This window comes from Lithobates pipiens, unplaced genomic scaffold (genome assembly GCF_037356315.1).
Source record: "Lithobates pipiens isolate NorthernLeopardFrog02 unplaced genomic scaffold, aLitPip1_a1.2 Scaffold_27, whole genome shotgun sequence".
Lineage (NCBI taxonomy): Eukaryota > Metazoa > Chordata > Amphibia > Anura > Ranidae > Lithobates > Lithobates pipiens.
In genome coordinates, this window is record NW_027507788.1 from 152,113,323 (window position 1) to 152,132,597 (window position 19,275).

Genomic DNA, 19,275 nt, shown 5'->3' on the forward strand with positions numbered 1-19,275 from the left:
TAAATTTATGAAGAATTTTGATTTTTTTTTATTTTTTTTTATTTGGATATGTTTTATAGCAGAATGTAAAAAATATTGGGGTTTTTTTCAAAATCATTTGTCTTTTTTTGTTTATAGTGCAAAAAAATCATGACCAACACAATAAAAAAAACAAAAAACATACATTTCATCAATGCACAGTGTCGCATTACCACACAATTTTCAGTTAAAGTAACGCAGTGCCGTATAGCATAAAAATGACCTAATCAAGAAGCGGGGTAAATTTTACGGAGGTCAAGTGGTCAAAATGATCCGATTTTATTTATTCATACAAAACCTTTATCCCAAAAGGAAAAAAAAAACAGTTTGCTGTAACTGATTATAAAGCATGAGCTGGACTTTGGCTTCAGTTTGTTAATACTGTTAAAACCCGCTATGCCTCCTGTGCTCCTTCATCCAGAGCAGAGGCACTCTAATACAGGAGGTGTGTTACTAGGTCAATTTACCAGGTGAAAACAGTGTGAATAAACCCAAAGAAAAGAAAACAAATAATGCAGCCACCACATCTAATGATTGGTAAGTGGCAATAGAATACATTTTTGGTTTTGGGTTCAATACCGCTTTAAGTACACTTTCAGGTATGATAATAAAAAAAAATGGTGCGTTAACCTCCCTGGCGGTATGATTCGTTCTGGTTTTAGGTGCTGAAAGCGGTACAATTATTTTGCATGGAAATTTGGCGTTTTATATTGTAGTCCTGTAATTCTTAGGAATAACTCTCTTAAATCTGTTCAAACTAGCAGACTTCCCGGGTATGATAAAGTTTATAATATAATAAAGAATAATAAAAATTATTCAATAATGTAATCAAATCCTAAAACACTGAAAAAGGGACACTTTCTGGTTGCTATGGACAATCTCCAAATTCCAGCCATAAAAAACAGTATTTATAATATAAAAGTGCATGCAGGGCACTGCACAGACCACTAGGGACAAGGGGGTGTGCAGTTTTTTATACAGTACTGTAATCTGTAAGATTACAGTACTGTGTGTGTTTTGTGTACTTTTACTTTTTTGAATTTGGCGCCGATCTCCGCTCCCGTGCGCCGTAACGTCGCAGGGAACGGAGCTCTGTGGCATTCGGCACTGTGAATCGAGCGGAGGACAGCTCAAACACACAGCGCGGAGGACATCGCTGGATCCAGGGACAAGGTAAGTAACTTCTCCGTGTCCTCCCTGTATCCAGCGATGCGATCCTGAGTCTGGCTCGGGGTTACCACTTATGATAGTAAAATCCCAACCCGAGCCAGACTCGGGATCACCGCCAGGGAGGTTAATTCAAGGACATATGCAGCAAAAATAGACAAATATGCATGAATGACTCTCCCTAATTTAAAAAAAAAAAAAAAATTAATAAAAAATGCAGTGATATGTGATAATATTGTGAAACAATGATAAAGTGCACTAATTCAAGAAGATATGCAGAAAAAAAAATGAATATGCATGAATGACTATCCCCAATTTAAAAAAAAAAATCCAGTGATATGTGATAATATGCAAAACAGTGATAAAGTGCACTAATTCAAAGTGTTCCTCCTGTGCGCTATATCACTGGTCACGTGACTTTTTCAAGTCACGTGACTAGTGACTTGATCCTTGAAAAAGTCACATGACCAGTGACGCAACGCGTAGGAGGAGGAGCCGATTAAATCACTTCTGGTCAGGGCCGTGACCGGAAGTAGGGTTTTTATCGATACTGCTTGCTTTTAACCTAGATGTAAGGTATTATGTTTTAATAAAACTATTTCTTCTGCTACATTACTACACTATGGAGTTCTTAGTTCTTCTTGGTCATTGCGGCGGACAAATCTGACCCCAAATGGCACTTTGGGGATCACTGACATTACCACATTGATTGCTACTATAAAAACGCACTGATCAATGTAAATAAAATTACATTGGCAGGGAAGGAGTTAACACTAGAGGCCGATTAGGGGTTAAGTGTGTTCCCTGGTGTGTCTTATAACTGTAGGGAGGATGGGCTCACTGTAACATGACAGAGATCACTGCTCCCGATCACTGAGCACAGAAGATCTGGCATGTCATTAGGCAGAACGGGGAATCACCTTGTTTACATAGGCAGTTCCCGTTCTGCCTTTGTACACAGCGATCGCGGATCGCCAGTGGACATTGTGCCCACTATCCTCCTAGCACAGACAGATGTACACCTACGTATAATGATGGTGGCTGGTCTGCAGGAGGTTAAGATGAGCTGCTAGGGCACATTCATGGTGGATGCCTGGATGGTGGGAACAATTGTGTTCACAACTTTCAAGAACTGTTTTTTTGAGCACCTGACCTTCATATCTCATCACTTTGTGATGCACAAGCATGTTATTATTTGGGACTTATCTTAATTGTTATGTAAAATCAGATGAATATCTGCTTGTCATCTGAGTACTTTATCACAGTTTCATATAATATCGCATATTACTTCCTTTTAGTTTTTTTTTTTTTAATTAGGGATAGTCATTCATGCTTATTTGTCTATTTTTGCTGCATAGCTTCTTGAATTAGTGCATTTTATCACCGTTTCACATATTATCGCATAATATTGCATATCACTGCATTTTTTTTTTTTTTTTTAATTAGGCTTAGTCATTCATGCATATTTGTGTATTTTTTTCTGCATAGCTTCTTAAATTATCATTGTTTCACAACATTATCGCATATTACTGCATTTTTGCCTTTTTTTTGCTGCATAGCTCCTTGAATTAGCGCAGTGTTTCTCAAATCCAGTCCTCAGGCCCCCCCAACAGGTCATGTTTTCAGGTTTTCCATTATTTTTCACAGGTGATTTGATCAGTTTCACTGCCTTAGCAATTACCACAGCCATTTCATCTGAGGGAAATCCTGAAAACATGACCTGTTGGGGGGGCCTGAGGACTGGATTTGAGAAACACTGAATTAGCGCACCATTTTTTGTTTTAGAGAGTTGAGGTCGCTTGCTAATGGTTGCAGCTTTTTCATGTGTATTTATTTTGTATATTAGTTTTGGTAGGTTGTGAGGTCCATAGCAGCGCACAAGTAATTTTATCTAACTTTTACACTTTCAGGTATAACCTTAGTAGTTTACTGAATGGTTTCACTTGCTGTCTGGAACTGCTTTTGAATAAGTCAAAGAGACGAGAATTAACCTGATGTTGCCCAGTAACGCAGTCCATTTCCAGTAATTTCTCCGTGCACAAACTCCCCTTCATAGTAACTTCCATCTCTAAATAAAAGCTTCCCGTGACCTGCAATAAAAAGGGATAAGTGGTACTCATTACTGCCTCTAATGACTTGCTCTTGTTTATATGTTAAAATGTATTGATTATACAATTTGCCATATGTTTTTCCACTTGTGTTGTGATGCACAGCATTTTTATGAAGTAGGCAGCTGTACAGTTCAAACAGAGGATATATTCCCAGAAGGCCTGTAATTAAAATTATTATTACCTAATGAGCTTATGGAATCAATCGGTGAAACTATGGCAAGCATTGAACCTTCAGGTGCCCAATGAAGTAAGATGCAGCCCCCCTCCCTCCCCAGCATGCTTGACTCTGGGAACAATCACAGAACTATGGAAGGGATCACATGACTATAATTTTGTGTTATAGCCATGAGTTATTAATTTAAAGTGTCACTAAACCCACATCATAAAAAAACTATCAATAAATGCTGTCATATACGATGTTCATACTCAGTCACTATGGGATTCTCTTTTTTTATTCTGCAAAAAAACCTGGTTGATCCTGCTGCTCTCTCTCTCCACCTTCTGTTCATGTTCCCAATTCAGCTAGGAATTTTGCAGCTGTGGTGATAACTCTGCACATGCTCAGTTTTCTGTGAGTTTTTATGCTGAGCATTTCCTCCCTATTATATCTGAGCAGTCCATGTGACTATAGAGTCACACATGTGGGCGTATACACAGTGGTAAATGACAGCCCACTCCCTCCCTCCTCCTCCACACCCACTAACCAGCTAAACACAGTGGGGGAGGGATATTTCATGTAGATTAATGGAGGCTTCGCCTCCCTCTTATTCTAAGACACAGGCTGAAGGGGTGTGACAACTTGTAAGGTTCACTGATACTTGATTCCGGTCAGTGTGTAACCGGTCAGGAATTAGTTATATGCTACTATATACTAAATATTTGATGTTATTTTATTTCCCTTAACCTATCAACCCACCATTTGATCACACTGGGCACTATGAAATGAGGAGATTGACCCATAAGGGGTTACTACCATTTGAGTCAGCACACCATATATAAATATATGAAATGGACATGTTCTGTAGGCTCTGAAGAAGAGGGAAACCATGAAACACGTTAGCCGATGTGACTACAAGTGTTGTGGATTTTTGCATATGGATTTAAGTGGATGAATTTATGATAACGCTATGACATAAGTACTGGTTTGTGAGTATATTCGCCTCTATTTTATGAAATAAAAACATGTGTTGAGGATAATGCGCTAGGCCTATGCACCCTCTATGTTCAGTGAGACAGCTTGTGACTGGCAGAAAGATTTAATTTCAAATATATATTTGTATGCCAATTTAAAACAGTTTATTGATATTATTTATTTTTACTCTGTATTTCAAAAGGTTGTTTTTTGTTTTGTTTTTTGAACATGTGATCAGCAGCAGAGGACTAGAAGCTCCACCTGCTTATGTTTCCCTGCAGACAGGCTGGGAGAGAGCTGGGTCATGTGACAGCTGTATACTGATTAAGAAAAAGGTGCTTACCGTTTTTTTTGTTTGTTTTTTTATTAAAATAGTGCCATCATCCACATAGAGAAATAGAAGGGACAATGTGAATTAAACCAAGTGTGTTTAGTATTGCTTTAAAGTAAAACATGAATGGCCAGGTGTGATTTTCCCAGTCAGTTGCTTTTATTTCTCCATAAAGGTAGGCAGGCACTGGGAACGTCATCCTAATCTTTCTCTTTACTTATCCAAAAGGCATAAGGATGCATGATTGGGTAAGCCAACTGTGTATATTAATGCAAAAATCTTTTACACGAGAGGTCATACAGAATTTTGCCCAAAGATGCATTCCAAGCCGGGCATAAATGTACTGAAATTTGGTTGGTTCAGCAGGAAACAGACCATAATCTGATCTGAGTTTGCTCCCCCAATCAAAATGTTTTTTGATCAGCAGCTGGAGCCATTCAGGAGCCGCTGTCAGAATACAATGTCCCAGCGAGCTGCTTGTGTGGATGGAAGTTCCTCTTCTTTTTTTTTTTTTGTTCATTCCTCTGGCTGAGAAGAACAAAATAAAGAAAGAGCTGCCTATGCCCAGCTGTAGTAACAATCTCATGTCTATGGCCCAAGGCAGATACTCCCATGTTGTCTGTTATCAGAAGGAAAGTTGGTCAGGTAGGTTCATAGAACCTGTTCTGTTCCCATTACTTTTTTCCTCCTCCCACCTGTAGTCTGCCAGCACTGCTCCCCTACTCCCCATTCATGACAGTAAACCCCCGTTCACATTGGGCCATTTTGGCATGCGAGTTAACCTGTCAAATCGCATGCCAAATTACCACCTCTTGCCAGCAACCTCTGAATCGGTGCGACGCCGACTTTGCAGCCCCGCACAGATTCCCAAAAGTAGTTCCTGCACTACTTTTGGCAACGTAGGGGGTAATTTCAATAGACATCTGTACAGGAACCTGCACAAATATCTCTGAAATCTCTCCCGAAGTCGGAATGAAATGCTGGTTTGTAATCATGTGAGCTCAGCTGAACTCACACAATTTCAAATCCGCATTCACCCTGGGTTCACACTAGTGCGATGCGGGAACCAGCGAAATTCCAGCGCCGGTTCCTGCATCGCTCCACTCCTGCAGGCAGTTCACACTGCCTTCTGCGAACCGCTGTGGGGGTCATTGACAAACACCCCCAGTTTAGTTCACAGTGTGAACTCGCACAGGAATCAGACCACATAGGTGAGAACACCCATGCGATCCGATTCTAGTGCAGGGAAAAAATGTCTCTACACTATTTTCTGTGTGAATATATCTGTATGGCTGAACTAAGATTGCTCAAAGATCGCATGTGATCGACATCTGCAGTGCGGGTGCGAATCACTAGCTGTCTCATAGACCGTGCTAGTGTGAACCCAGGCTAAACAATATTTGGTTGATATGGGTGTGCGCACAGTCTGTGCCAGGTGTGCCTGGGCACACCCTAATCACCCTGTGTGGTGCAGATCCCCCCTGTGAAAACCCCTGATATTTAGGAAAAGCCCCCTAATGGGGCTCCTAAAAAATTTGTAAATAAATAAAATGATTAAAAAAAAAATGTGAAAATACTGAAATCATCTACTGCCCTACTGGACACCAATGTCTGCCCTACTGACACCATGCACTGCTCTACTGACATCGTCAATATATCTATACATGCATGTGTTTGAGCTTTGAGGTGCACAACCTACTGCAATAGGCTTTGCACACTTATGTTGGCAGAGCTGAGCATTTGTGATTAGGGCTCATTCACGCTATGTGCAGCGACCTGCATTTTTCATCCCTGTATAAACCCAGGTCACTGCTAGGGCACATAGTAAACAACTGTTTGCTATGTGCCCCATTTACACCGCAATGGTGGTGTGATGTTTGGTGCGGTGAGCTGCTGTAAAGTGCAGCATGTCTGCATTTTTCCACAGCGTAGTGGATGGCACTGCATGATACCACACAGCAGCGCAACGCCCTGTGCAGTGACATTAATGAAGCGTCACATAAAGTTAAAACTATTAATCAATGTGATGTGCATTGTCACTAGCCCACACAGTAAAATGTTGAGTTTTACCATGCTGGCTACTGTGAACCCAGTCTTATAAGAACACTAGGTAACAGGTGTAGTTACATGTCAAACCATCCCTTAGCATTTCTTTTGTACATATAAATGTATCCCCTTGTATTGATGAGCACCTTAAAGGACCCTTTCACATTGAGTTTTTCAAGCTCTTTGCATTAAAAAAGCACCTAAAAAGCTCAAGAAAAATGCCTCTCTTTAAAATCAATGAATGTGTTCACACTGGGGTGGTGCGCTTCCACTGTGGTGAAAGATGCTTGGAGCATCTTTGGAGCATGTTCGGGGGGGGTATAAAAAAAACGCAGTAAAAATGCTCCTGCAAAGTGTTTTTGGTGTGGATTTTGAGTCACATGTCCTTTAAAAATAGCACCGCAAATGCGGTAAAATGGCACATTTTTCCAGTGTGGTAGTGCCCTAAAAAGGGACAGTCCACCCACCCGTTTGTCAGCTAAAAACAAGCTCATATTCCTTTTTGGGCAACAAGCGTAGTGGTTTTAAAGAATAATGGCACCCAAAAACAACAATTTGCAACAATTTGATATTGTGGGTGGAGTTGCAGTGATTCTGCCTGTGATCCCAACTGGCGAGAAGTGAATGGAGCCCTAAGCAGAACTAAAGTCTGATGGTTGAGGGTAGGCTCTTGCCATAACATTATGAATGAATGTTAATCTAACCAACTTATTTTTGCAATGCTTTATAAAGAGAAAGTTTGTTGTCTTGCAGGTTTCCATATTTTGGGATATTAGACTGGCAACACATTTTTAGCTAGTTTTATTTAATATGAGTAAGAGTTATAGCCTCTATCGCCTCTATCAGGTTTTTTCATTCTACAAAGTCCATAAAGTGCACCAGACTAATGACTGAGTATAAAAACTTTTAATGTTATTTAAGCAAGACAATATACAACGTAAAACAGCCAATGAGTTTCAGGGGTTCAGTGGTATGCCCCTTCGTTAGGGCTCAGATATTACATAAACTTGGGAGGACTCAAAATGGCAGAATTACCACAATTAATTATTTGATTTAAAAAAAAAAACACATTGCCATGGAGTAAAATAGCAACAGCACCGTGGGCACTGTGTCACGTTTTTTTCATCAATTACCGTATTTATTGGAGTATAACATGTACCTTTTCCCCCTTAAAATCAGGGGAAAATCATGTGTGCGTGTTATATGCTGAACGGCTGCCTCGGAGGGGAAGGGGGGGGAATGAACGCCGCCGAAATAGAAAGACCTGAATCTCCTGTGTACTCGGCTCTGCTCGCAGTGACTCACAGTCCTGCCTCCTAGCATTGACGTCCCGCCATTGGATCGGGGTTATGACCATCATTAGAGCTGGGCCAAGGGGCGGGACTGGGAGCAGAGCATGGGCGTCCGCAGAACTTTTTTCAGGGGGGGCATTATTTTAGGGTCACCTATGCGCCACCATTTTTCGACAATGTCTTTATCACATTATCATGCTCAGAGACTGCACACGTAGTACAATCCCTAAGATAAGTAATGGATAATGGCAAACAGGCCCTCTTACCAGACCCAGCAAACGACAGCAGTGATCCCTCCGGTCAGTAGTGTAGCATGTCTGTACCCTGGCAGTGGCTGTCTTTCTCTCTCTGGCTTCTGCCCAGCACACTCCTCGTTCTTTTTCCTGTAGCACTAGCCGATAGCAATGGAACTGTGTTGAATTTAAGATCTGATCCCTGATTCCAGGGGGGGCATTTGACCCCCCTTGCCCCTACCTGCGGACGCCCATGGAGCAGAGTACACAGGAGATCCTCCAGCTCTGTTTATTTTGGCAATAACAAGGCTGCAGATGCGCACTGGTCATGCTGCAATGATGGACAAGGCTGCAGATGGGCACTAATCAGGCTGCAATGTTGGGCAAGGCTGCAGATGGGCACTGATCATGCTGCAATGGTGGGCAAGGCTGCAGATGGGCACTATTCAGGCTGCAATTTTGGGCAAGACTGCAGATGGGCACTGATCAGGCTGCAATGATTGGCAAGGCTGCAATGATTGGCACTGATCAGCCTGCAATGATAGGCAATGGCCATTATTTTGCTTCAAAGGTGCGTGTTATACGCCGATAAATACGGTAACTGTAGTAGTTCTGCACCCTTAGTATTTATTTATCTTAGCGGAATGTTCATCAAGCTGGTATTGCATGCTCTACAAAATGTATACTCACACATTTGGCTTGTTTAAAAATGAAAAGAAAATTTTAAAATGAGAAAAAAAAGAAAGAGAAAGAGAAAGAGAAAGAGAAAGAGAAAGAGAAAGAGAAAGAGAAAGAGAAAGAGAAAGAGAAAGAGAAAGAGAAAGAGAAAGAGAAAGAGAAAGAGAAAGAGAAAGAGAAAGAGAAAGAGAAGAGAGAGAGAGAGAGAGAGAGAGAGAGAGAGAGAGAGAGAGAGAGAGAGAGAGAGAAAGCTTACCATGTTTTTTACCATCTTTCCACTCTCCTTCATAGCGGAAAAATGAATTTGTGTAAACGTAAATTCCATATCCTAGAGACATAAAATATTGATGATTAATTAGAATTTGCATAAAAAAATACATTTTTGCTGACAAAACAACAATCTCCATGGAATGACATCAAATGCTCTTTGTGACACTGTCCTGTGAGCCCAGACCACTGTGATGATACTGTACGCCCACGAGGGGGTGGTTCAATGTCATGCTGAGTCTAGAGGGAGGATGCACAACAGCCTGAGCTCACAGGAAGTGGGTTGAACAATGAGGTTATAACAATGAGGTTATAATGCAAAAGTGAAGACAAGCAGCACTGGACCTTGGAGTTTCTGTAGGGAACATCTTCAGAGAAGAGGTGAGTATTGTAGTAAGAGCGTTTTTTTTTTGTGTTTTTTTTAAACAGTAGATAACCTAATATTATATTTTACTATAAACTATAGTTCCACTTGAACTTCATCTGTTTTATAGACTATTTAGTACATGGATTTATTTTTTTCCCATAATAAAGCTTTATTGAGTAGACCTATTATCATTACATAAAACAATGTAACAGACACATGTATAGCCAAATATACAAAAATAGTGATATGAGACAACTTTCACCAATGTATTAGGACAGTGATCTAAAAAACTGCGGCCCTGGGGCCAGATGTGGACCTTTGCTTGCCTGTATCTGGCCCTAATAGTGGGGCACCATTCCTCCCACTGACACCAATGATGGGGTGCTATTCCTCCCATGATATCAACAATGGGGCACAGTTACTGCCGCTAAAACCAATGATGGGGCATTGTTTACTCTCGCTGATGCTGGGGCATTTTCTACTCCCACTGGCCACAGTCCGGCCACCCTATAGTCTGAAGAACAGTAAACTGACCCTTTGTTTAGAACGTTTGGAGACCCCTGTATTAGGAGAACAGCATACGACAATAAGAAGGTATATCAGCCTGGTAAAGCAGATCAAGAAAATTTAGAGAAGGATAGGGAATGAAAAAATAAATAAAAATGGAGGGGTGGGGAGCTGGGAAGGGGGTGGACCCTAGGAATGGGTGCCTACCAGTTAGGGGGTATCTGCTTGGGATAATTCTAAGTATGTTGCCTTTCAAAAAGCACCTCAGATGATAAATACCAAGGACCACATCACCCCCAAATATCAATAGGACATAGTGTTGCAGTAAGTCAGTGTTGACCTAAAAGGAAATGATCTGTCTTAGGAGGTATATATCAGTTCCTCCATTTCCGACACTTTATCCAATCTTATGAACCAATTCCTCATGGATGACACTATTGCTTTCCTCCAGTGCGCAGGGATACACATTTTTGCATCGTTGACCATGTGTATATGACAAGTGTTTTTAAGTAGTCGCTGCCTGACAGATGTGAGATGTAATAGGTATTGGGAAAGGGAAGTCCATTTGGAAAGTGGATACCTATTGGATAATCTGGTAAACCTTTTTCCAATATTGCTGAATCCTCTGGCATTGCCACCAAACAAGGAGGAGAGTATCCTCCACCACCGAACAACGCTGAAAATGATTCGGGATGAAGGAATAAAACATGTAGAGGAGAGAGGGTGTCCTGTACCATTGGGGGACTTATGGGAAATAGCGTGTCTAGGTTTTCCATACATTCAGGATTGCAAACAGATCCTGAGTTTGCAGGAACGTGAGCAGTCAATGGCAAGTATGTGGCAGAGAATTACACTCTTTTTATTTCACATTGCCTTTACATGTTTATTATACTTTAGGTATTTTAGCTGTTTTATAAACCATACTTATATTTATATTTTATTTATTATCATTTATGTATAGCTATTTATTTATCTTTTTTTTTTATAGCTAATTCTATTGATATATTTAGTGGTTTAGCCTGTCCACATTTACGGTTATTTTGCAAAAATGACAGTGACCGGGTTAGAAGTTTAGAAGAAACCAAAACACTAACAGGGGTATGTACAATCGTTATCATCATTTAAAAATGTAAGTAAAGCCAAAACGTTTTTCGTTAAATCCTGGATAGACTGGGGAAGGTTTAGAAGCCCTGTCATATTTTATTGCTAAACAGGGCTCCATTGGAGAGCTTTTTTCTCTGCTTCTGTTATGAGGACAACAATTTTAAAAGAGAATAAATAAGGAAAATCTTAAAAGGGGGAACAGACAACAATAACAACTGACAGAGGCTCTAGCATTCCCCCACTTAACTTAGCTTGAGCACTCTAATCAGCAAGCACTGTTAGCTTTGCTAATTGGACAGCTATGGATTTGACTCAGCAGAGATCATGGGGGACCTCTGCAGAGAGACCACTGCTACCCCACAGAATGAAAGAGTCCTTGTCTGAAACACGAGGGAAAATAACAGGCCTTTCTACTCAGATGTGGCTGCTCTCTAAAGAAAAAGGCCTCATTCCCACCTTTTAACTCCAGTGGTGGCAGGAATCCAGCAAATTCCTGCAGCTAGGTTTACAGGTGGTTGCAGCCATTGAGCCCATACAAAGCAATTACAGGTTGTCTGTGGCCACAGATGCCCACAGGTATCAACATCTAAATACATATGAAGCAATTACCCGCGGTTATAGGGTAGATGAAAGCTTGCGTCCGGGGAGATCTGTCCATGCTTGATTATGTCTGAAGGCCAGCTGACAGCTGCGGCTGCTATCAGTCTGTTATTGTCTTGTACAGGTTGAGCAGCCCCACCTGTCTTCAGCCACCTGGGAGTCCGCAATGGCAAAATCAGGGGTTACACACCACACAGATCAACCCCGTCCTCTGGTAAGCTAACAGAGGCTTCCGCTACAGTCCCTGCATGCATCTTCTCCACACTCACCTCTGATGCGTTTCACCCAGATTTGGCTTAATTGTAAAATTACCTCTATGACTAAGCCCATTCAGGGTGAAATGCATCAGTGGGGTGTGGCCAAGATGAGAGAACTGTATCCAACGCCTCTGTTACCTTATCAGCGGATGTGGTTGATCGATGTGTTGTGTGTTCCCTAATTTTACCATTATGATTGTTCCATGGGTGAAGGCATGCTCCTAGAGAGGAGCTGGCACCCACTGAGGGAGAATAAAAAGGACGAATGGGATGCGCTATTTTTTTTATATGTGGTCATCTGGGAATCCAGTCACAGGAATACCTTGGTCTCTTGCTGAAGCTGGAATTAAACTGAGACCTTAAAGTGGTGGTTAAGCCACTCCAACCTGTATACACCATTAGCACTGCCTCCTATTGTAGTATCCCCCTCTGATTTATAAAAATAAATGCTGCAAATACCTAATTTCACTGCCGAGATTGTGATCACATGACTGACAAGCTTTCTCCTTTCATCCTCTAAGAGATGCAGTGGGCGGGGCTGAGATTGCTCTGCTAATGTCAGTCTGGAGGGGAGGAGGAGAGAGTTGGCTGGTCATGTGATCGCAATCTCAGCTCTTAAATGAGGTATTTACAGCATTTATATTTATAATCATTCACAGAGGGGGAAACTGCAATAGGAGGCAGTGCTGATGGTGTATACAGGATAGTGTTATGAGAGCACCAGGAGGGGCGGCTCACACACAGACAGAGGGGAGGGGGGAGAAGGACACATTAGCAGACAGGAGAGCAGATAGTAGGCTGCTGATGACAGAGGCACGTAAACTGACCACAGTGTCTGGTCTCAGCAGCCATGATACACCCTGGTCAGTTTACAGAGGGGTGGGGAGAAACTGGCAGGATCCGCCAGGTTTTTAGGTGTTACAGGGGGCCAAATGACGCAGGACAAGCACTGTGTCATATAACATCCTTTAAAGGAGCAGTATCCATTCTTTTTTTGGGGGGTTAACAAAAGCTTTAAACTTTGAACACCTTTTGTTTTGATGCACTTGAAATATTTTTTGCTGCTTTTAAAATAAAAGTTCACTCGGGCTCTAATTTAGAACACTAAGTGAAGAACAGATTCAATCACCTTCCTAACCTAACAACCTTATTTTAAAAGTCAATGGTCCCATTAAGTCTGTTAAAATGATACGTTAGCCTCAGCACGCCGAATTTCAATGGTAATGTTTTAGCAAAAGATCTTTATAATGGCAGTTTGCAGTTTTTTTTTTTTGCGAGAAATGACACTAACGTGATATTAAGCGGTGGGCCGTTCTTCAAACCAAAAGCCAGTTTCAGCCCCTGCCAAGACAAAGACGGACTGTTTACATCATGCTGTCTTAAAAGGTTATTTTTTGTTTCAAGTCACTGTATCAGATGGCGATATATTAAACTGGTGCATGAAGTCAGCCTAGTAAGCAGGTACATGGAAATCAGAATTCACGGGACTCTGTGGAGTTGGAGGACAAAGAGCTCTCTGAGTCATCATTATTTCTTTTGGACTGGGCTAAAACAAGGCAGCAGCTGCTGTGTAAAGTTTAGCTTGGACCGCGGCTCTGGATGCTATAACCATTTATTTCAATACGAATCATTCTGGGTACATAACTATAGAGTACAATCACAGCCTTTCTTTGATATTACAAAGAATATAAATACATTGCCCTCGGGATCCATTCTTTATTCCGAGACGTTGGAAGATTTGTAATTTTACTGACTCAGTGTTCTAGGTGGTACTTGTATATACATACTATATATATACATTTAGGTTTATGTAAAGGGTTTATTTGAACACCCACAGAGGGAGGATTACAGTGGGGTTCAAATGTTATTTTATACAGTTGAATATGTATCTACTCCTACAAAAAGCAACAGGCTCCTATTATTAGGCTGATGTAGTGGATCTACATCATATGATCAGCATAAATTTGGGTTAATAAAATTTGCTAAAGGAAAAATAAATAATATATTAGATAAAGATATCAAATACTTGCATATCATCATTCCAGTAAGAGTTTCCCTCCTTCACTGCAGGTCACAAGACTAATGCTATGGCATTGACCATGTGATCTCAAAAGTGGAACGTCTGCTTTAAGGTATCCTGACCCCCTGTAATTTTTTTTGCAGGGGGGGGGGCAGGTACCTAGTTTTAATAAGTACCAGCTCCCACATCTGCCCATGCAGCCTAGGTGACTCCTCCTCTCCCCCTCCCTCCCTGCAGTGTTCTGGGACACCTCACAGATCCCAGACGATTGCCCGGCCATTCAGGACACGCAGCGCAACTCGTGCATGCGCACCCAGCTGTCACAGCCAGGTGCCCACACTTGCAGTGCCGAAGAGAGGCAGGGGAGAGAATGTACGCTTCTGGCAGCCGCATTGCTGGATCGTGGGACAGGTGAGTGTGCATTTATTAAAAGTCAGCAGCTACACTTTTTCTAGCTGTTGACTTTTAATAAACATGGGTCCAGCTGGAACGGCACTTTAAGGAGAGAATATGTGTGCAAGCACAGGTGCTTATTGGTTGGCTTTGCTTCCAAATTGCTTTGGCAGAGATCATATAAACAAAGCCACAAAATATAGGGATAGTGGTGGTTAGACATATGCTCACCAACATCCCTAACCAAACCAATACAGGGATTCCCAGAGTTACGAACCTCCGACTTGCAAACAACTCCTACTTATGAACAGCAGCCGGCGCCGGTGGGCACATCAGAAAACAACGTCGGAAAACAACGGAAAACGTCGTTCTCTGCACGCACGTCCGAATTACGAACAAAACCGACTTAACAAACAGGCAGTCCCAAACCTGTTTGTAACTCAGGGACTGCCTGTAGTAGCAATTTTTTTCAATGGGGCTTTTTAGGCAAGTACATTCCAAACATAAAATCATATCTCTTTATTTCTATACAATCTAAAATACATGATTATTACATACAATTGTATAGCAGCTAATATATCATCTAATCTGTCATAGGTGTGAGCAGCCTATTGCATTAATTAGGGTGTGCAACCCTAAGCACAAACACACATGCTTACAGGAGACACACTGTACACACACACACACACACACACACACACAGGACCTGTAAGTTACTACAAAAATGGGGCTATAAAAGTTACAGTGAAATGTCATAGATTACTCGTCTTAGTCATATATATTGTAAAATTAATTGAACGATTGTATGATTTTATTATAGATATGGCATAACCTTTACCCCTGAAGAAGAATATTCAAAACATGCTGGGTGTGTCCCGAAATTGGGAGACTGGTGTAGACAAGTTATTGTTTTGTTATACATCACCATCTTTAAGTATTTATGTATTATTGGATTCCATAAGGTTGTTACAACATTATATTAACATTGATGCTTGGATAGTTGTATATCTTTGTGTTGGTTAGGAGGTTTATTGCTTCTATGTAGCATTTGTGAATATTTGGTATCCATTGCTACATTGTTTCTCTACTATATCTCCATTTTCTGTAACTGGTTTTGTGTGGTCGATTGGCTCCATATCTTCCAAACATTTTTATTTTTATTTTTTTTATATACATTTTGACATAATTCAAGGGAATACCTTTTTTGTTGGATTTACAATCTGATTGCATTTGTTCAATCGTTTTCCAACAATTGACACATACTCTAATTTTTTGGTTTGGTTGTCTCTTCTTCAGCGCTGATATATTTTGAATGACAATTGCGCGGTCATATAACACTGTACCCAAATTAAATTTTTATCATTTTTTTTCCTACAAATAGAGCTTTCTTTTGGTGGTATTTAATTACAGCTGGGAGTTTTAATTTTTGCTAAACAAACAAAAAAAGATGCAAAATAAAAAAATAAAAAAAATCATGTTTAATAGTTTGTTATAAAATTTAGCAAACAGGTCATTTTTCTCCTTCATTGAAATGCGCTGATGAGGTGGCACTGGTGGGCACTGATAGGCTGCATTGGTGGGCACAGTTAAGGTGGCACCGATAGGCGCAGATAAGGCAGTACTGATGGGCACAGATAAGGCAGCACTGATGGGCAAAGATGGGCACAGATAAGATGGCACTGATGGGTGGCATGGGTGGGTGGCACTAATGGGCACTGATAGGTGGCACTGCTGGGCACTGATGAGGGGCACTGATAGATGACACTGATGGGCACGGATATGTGGCACTGAGGTGAAGCACTATTGTTGAGGCAGATTGTGGTCACTGATGGGTGGCACTATGGGCACTAATGGGTGGCACTTTTTCCTATACTTAGGTGGCACTGGCAGGGGGCAGGTGGCACTGATGAGCTGGCCCCAGCACGCCGTGATCTGGGCTGAAGTCCCTCTCACGGCCGCCAGTGATTGTTTTTTTTTTCTCCTCGCGCTAACAGCAGGAAAAATAGCTCATTGGCTGACAGCTGATCATGTGGTAAGGGGTCAGGATCGATCTCTTGCTCCGATCTGTGATCAGGCGAGTATCATAGACTCGCTGATCACAGAGCGCGTCGCGCGTGCCCCTCAGGGGACGCGCAGGCCATTCGTGCACGGGATGACGTCAATAGACGTTGTCCCGGCAAAGCAGGTTCGCGCTGTAGCTGTCATTCGGCTATAGCGCGGATTTCTAGCGGTTAAAGTCTAGTTATTTGCACACTGTGATTTAATGATTTTATCTAGTGTGTTTTAATGCTATTCATGTTGGTGAGCCAATTAAACCGAGTTGTTTCTGTTGCATCGCCATCAGGTGGAACATTTAAATATCTCAGGTTGTGAACAAACAAGAGCTACCCACATGAAATGCGTCAACATATGTTCCTGTAACGTCCTATGGCATGGTGACAATAAAGAATATATTCTACAGAAGTTTTCCCTTCATGGTATGTGGCCAATCTTGTTTTTCTTCAATTATCATTGATGGTGGTGAGCCGAGGCCAGCACCCACGGGGATCTTCATATCCACAGTCTGAGTGGTGTTACACTTCTTTCAGACTTTGTAGACAAGTCATGCATATGTTTTTATGATTTAAGTTTGTAATGTGTTTATAATGGTACTAAAAGTAACCAAAGCCAAAAGATGGAAGGGTTCACAGGAAAAGAAAGGCAATAATTTGACTTATTGAACTTCAATGAAAGTGATTATGCAGGCTCTGCATGCTGTAATGCCCCTGTACGACCCTGTGAATGAATGAAGCCGAAAAGCTTTTTTTAAAATACTTTATAATGCTTTATATAATGTGATATGTCACATAAACATTTCTTATTTTACTGTCCTATCTGCAAACATTTTCTATATGTGCACATTTCTGTACCCTAAATTAAGGTAATGTTACAGGCTGTAAGAAAAAAATGGCTGATGAAGTGAATGGACAAAGAAAGAGAAGGAGCACACTGATGAGGTCATCCTTGTGCTCTTTCCTCCTGCAAGTGTGTTCAGTGTTAGGCTGACATGCACTGTGCTAGGCAGTAGAGCTCTGAGTTGCTCAGATCATCACCTGTCCCCCTTCCACACTGCCAAAAATACCAATACCTGGTTTAATGATCATGGTATCACTGAGCTTGAGTGGCCAGCAAACTCGCCTGACCTAAAACCTATAGGTAATCTGTGGGGTATTGTGAAGAGGAAGATGAGAGACACCAGACCCAACAATGTAGACGAGCTGAAGGCTGCTATCAAAGCAACCCGAGCTTCCATAACACCTCAGCAGTGCCACAAGCTGATCGACTTCCATGCCACGCCGCATTGATGCATTCATTCACGTAAAAAGGAGCCCCGACTAAGTATTGAGTGCATACTATACTGTACAGGGACATACTTTTCAGTAAGCCAACATTTCTGTATTAAAAAAACATATTTTTTTTATTGGTCTTATGTAATATTCTAGTTTTCTGAGATACTGAATTTTGTGATTTCACTGGCTGTAAGTCCAAATCATCAAAATAAAAATATATAAAAATAAATAAATAAATGCTTGAAACATATCACTCTGTGTGTAACGCATCTTTCACTTTTTGAATTGAATTGCTGAAATAAAATTAACTTTTTGATGATATTCAAATTTTTTGAGATGCACCTGTATATAGATACAGCTAAAACTAACAATGAGTCTGGCTACCAGGTAAGATGTGGACAAAGGACTGGAGTCTTTATACCACTCAAAGTTCTACAAAATTCTCAGTGCTCCAGGACCCAGGATAGGGTCTGTGAAAGCAAAAAACATTTTATTTCCCCAACATCGGCCATAAATCCAGAAGCCTCTTACCATGTGTATGTGAGAAACCTAGATCCACAATCCTGCCAGGCAGGATTATATTTATAAAATCTCCCTCCCTCTCTCTCCCTTTATATACAAAGGTGCATCTCAAAAAAATGTGAATATCATCATAAAGTTATTTCAGTAATACAATTCAAAAAGTGAAACTCATATATTCTCAGTGGTGGCCCAGCCCGTACATTAAGGGCACATGGGCACCTCCGTCTCTATCATGCCACCCCCCCATAAGAGTAATGGATAGATTCATGCATAGCATCAATAGGCGACCCCCTATTAATGCATCCAACCCATTTTTAGGATGTGGGGCACGTGAATTACAGCGGTGGGGGTGTTTTTTGAAGCACATGATTAAAGCAATAGGCTCTAATAGGCTTCAAAATAGGGTGGACTCGAAGCGCAGAGCATTGCGCTCGGAGCCCTCCCAGGTGTGTTAGAAAAGCGAATATTCATTTGCTTTTCTAACACTGATTCACCTCTCTGATAATCAGGGAGTGCAGGTCTATTGGACACCTAGCAGGGGGAAAGAAGAGACAATGAGCGGATGGGGGAGTGCTGGCTAAATGCCCCTGGGGGGAGGGAGGGGTCACAGTGGCTGCAATTGATGGCACAGTAGCTGCTTTTGATGGGCACAGTGACTGCATTTCTGCATCCGATGGGCACAGTGGCTGCATTTGATGGGCACAGTGAGGTTGCAACTATTTTTTTCTTTTTGGTATTTTTTTAGTTGTTTGTCCCCCCCCAAAAAAAAAATTTTTGAGCTCCACCCGCCACTGTAAATTCTTTAGATTCATTCCACACAGAGTAATATATTTCAAGCATTTCTTTATTTTAGTTTTGATGATAAAGCTCAATATTTGTAGACTTGTGGTGTCACACTCTA

At 41.3% G+C, this 19,275-nt stretch overlaps 1 protein-coding gene across 2 annotated transcripts in view; it reads right to left on the minus strand.

Moving 5' to 3' along the window:
• The window catches only part of MORN1 (MORN repeat containing 1), a 536,457-nt gene that overhangs the window by 496,853 nt on the left and 20,329 nt on the right, over nt 1-19,275 (minus strand). For both annotated transcript variants that reach the window (XM_077457667.1, XM_077457666.1), the window contains exons 2-3: nt 9,265-9,336; nt 3,177-3,275 (exon numbers count right to left, since the gene is read on the minus strand). In XM_077457667.1, coding sequence (XP_077313793.1) covers nt 3,177-3,275; nt 9,265-9,336 — 171 coding nt within the window. The remainder of the gene's footprint in view (nt 1-3,176; nt 3,276-9,264; nt 9,337-19,275) is intronic.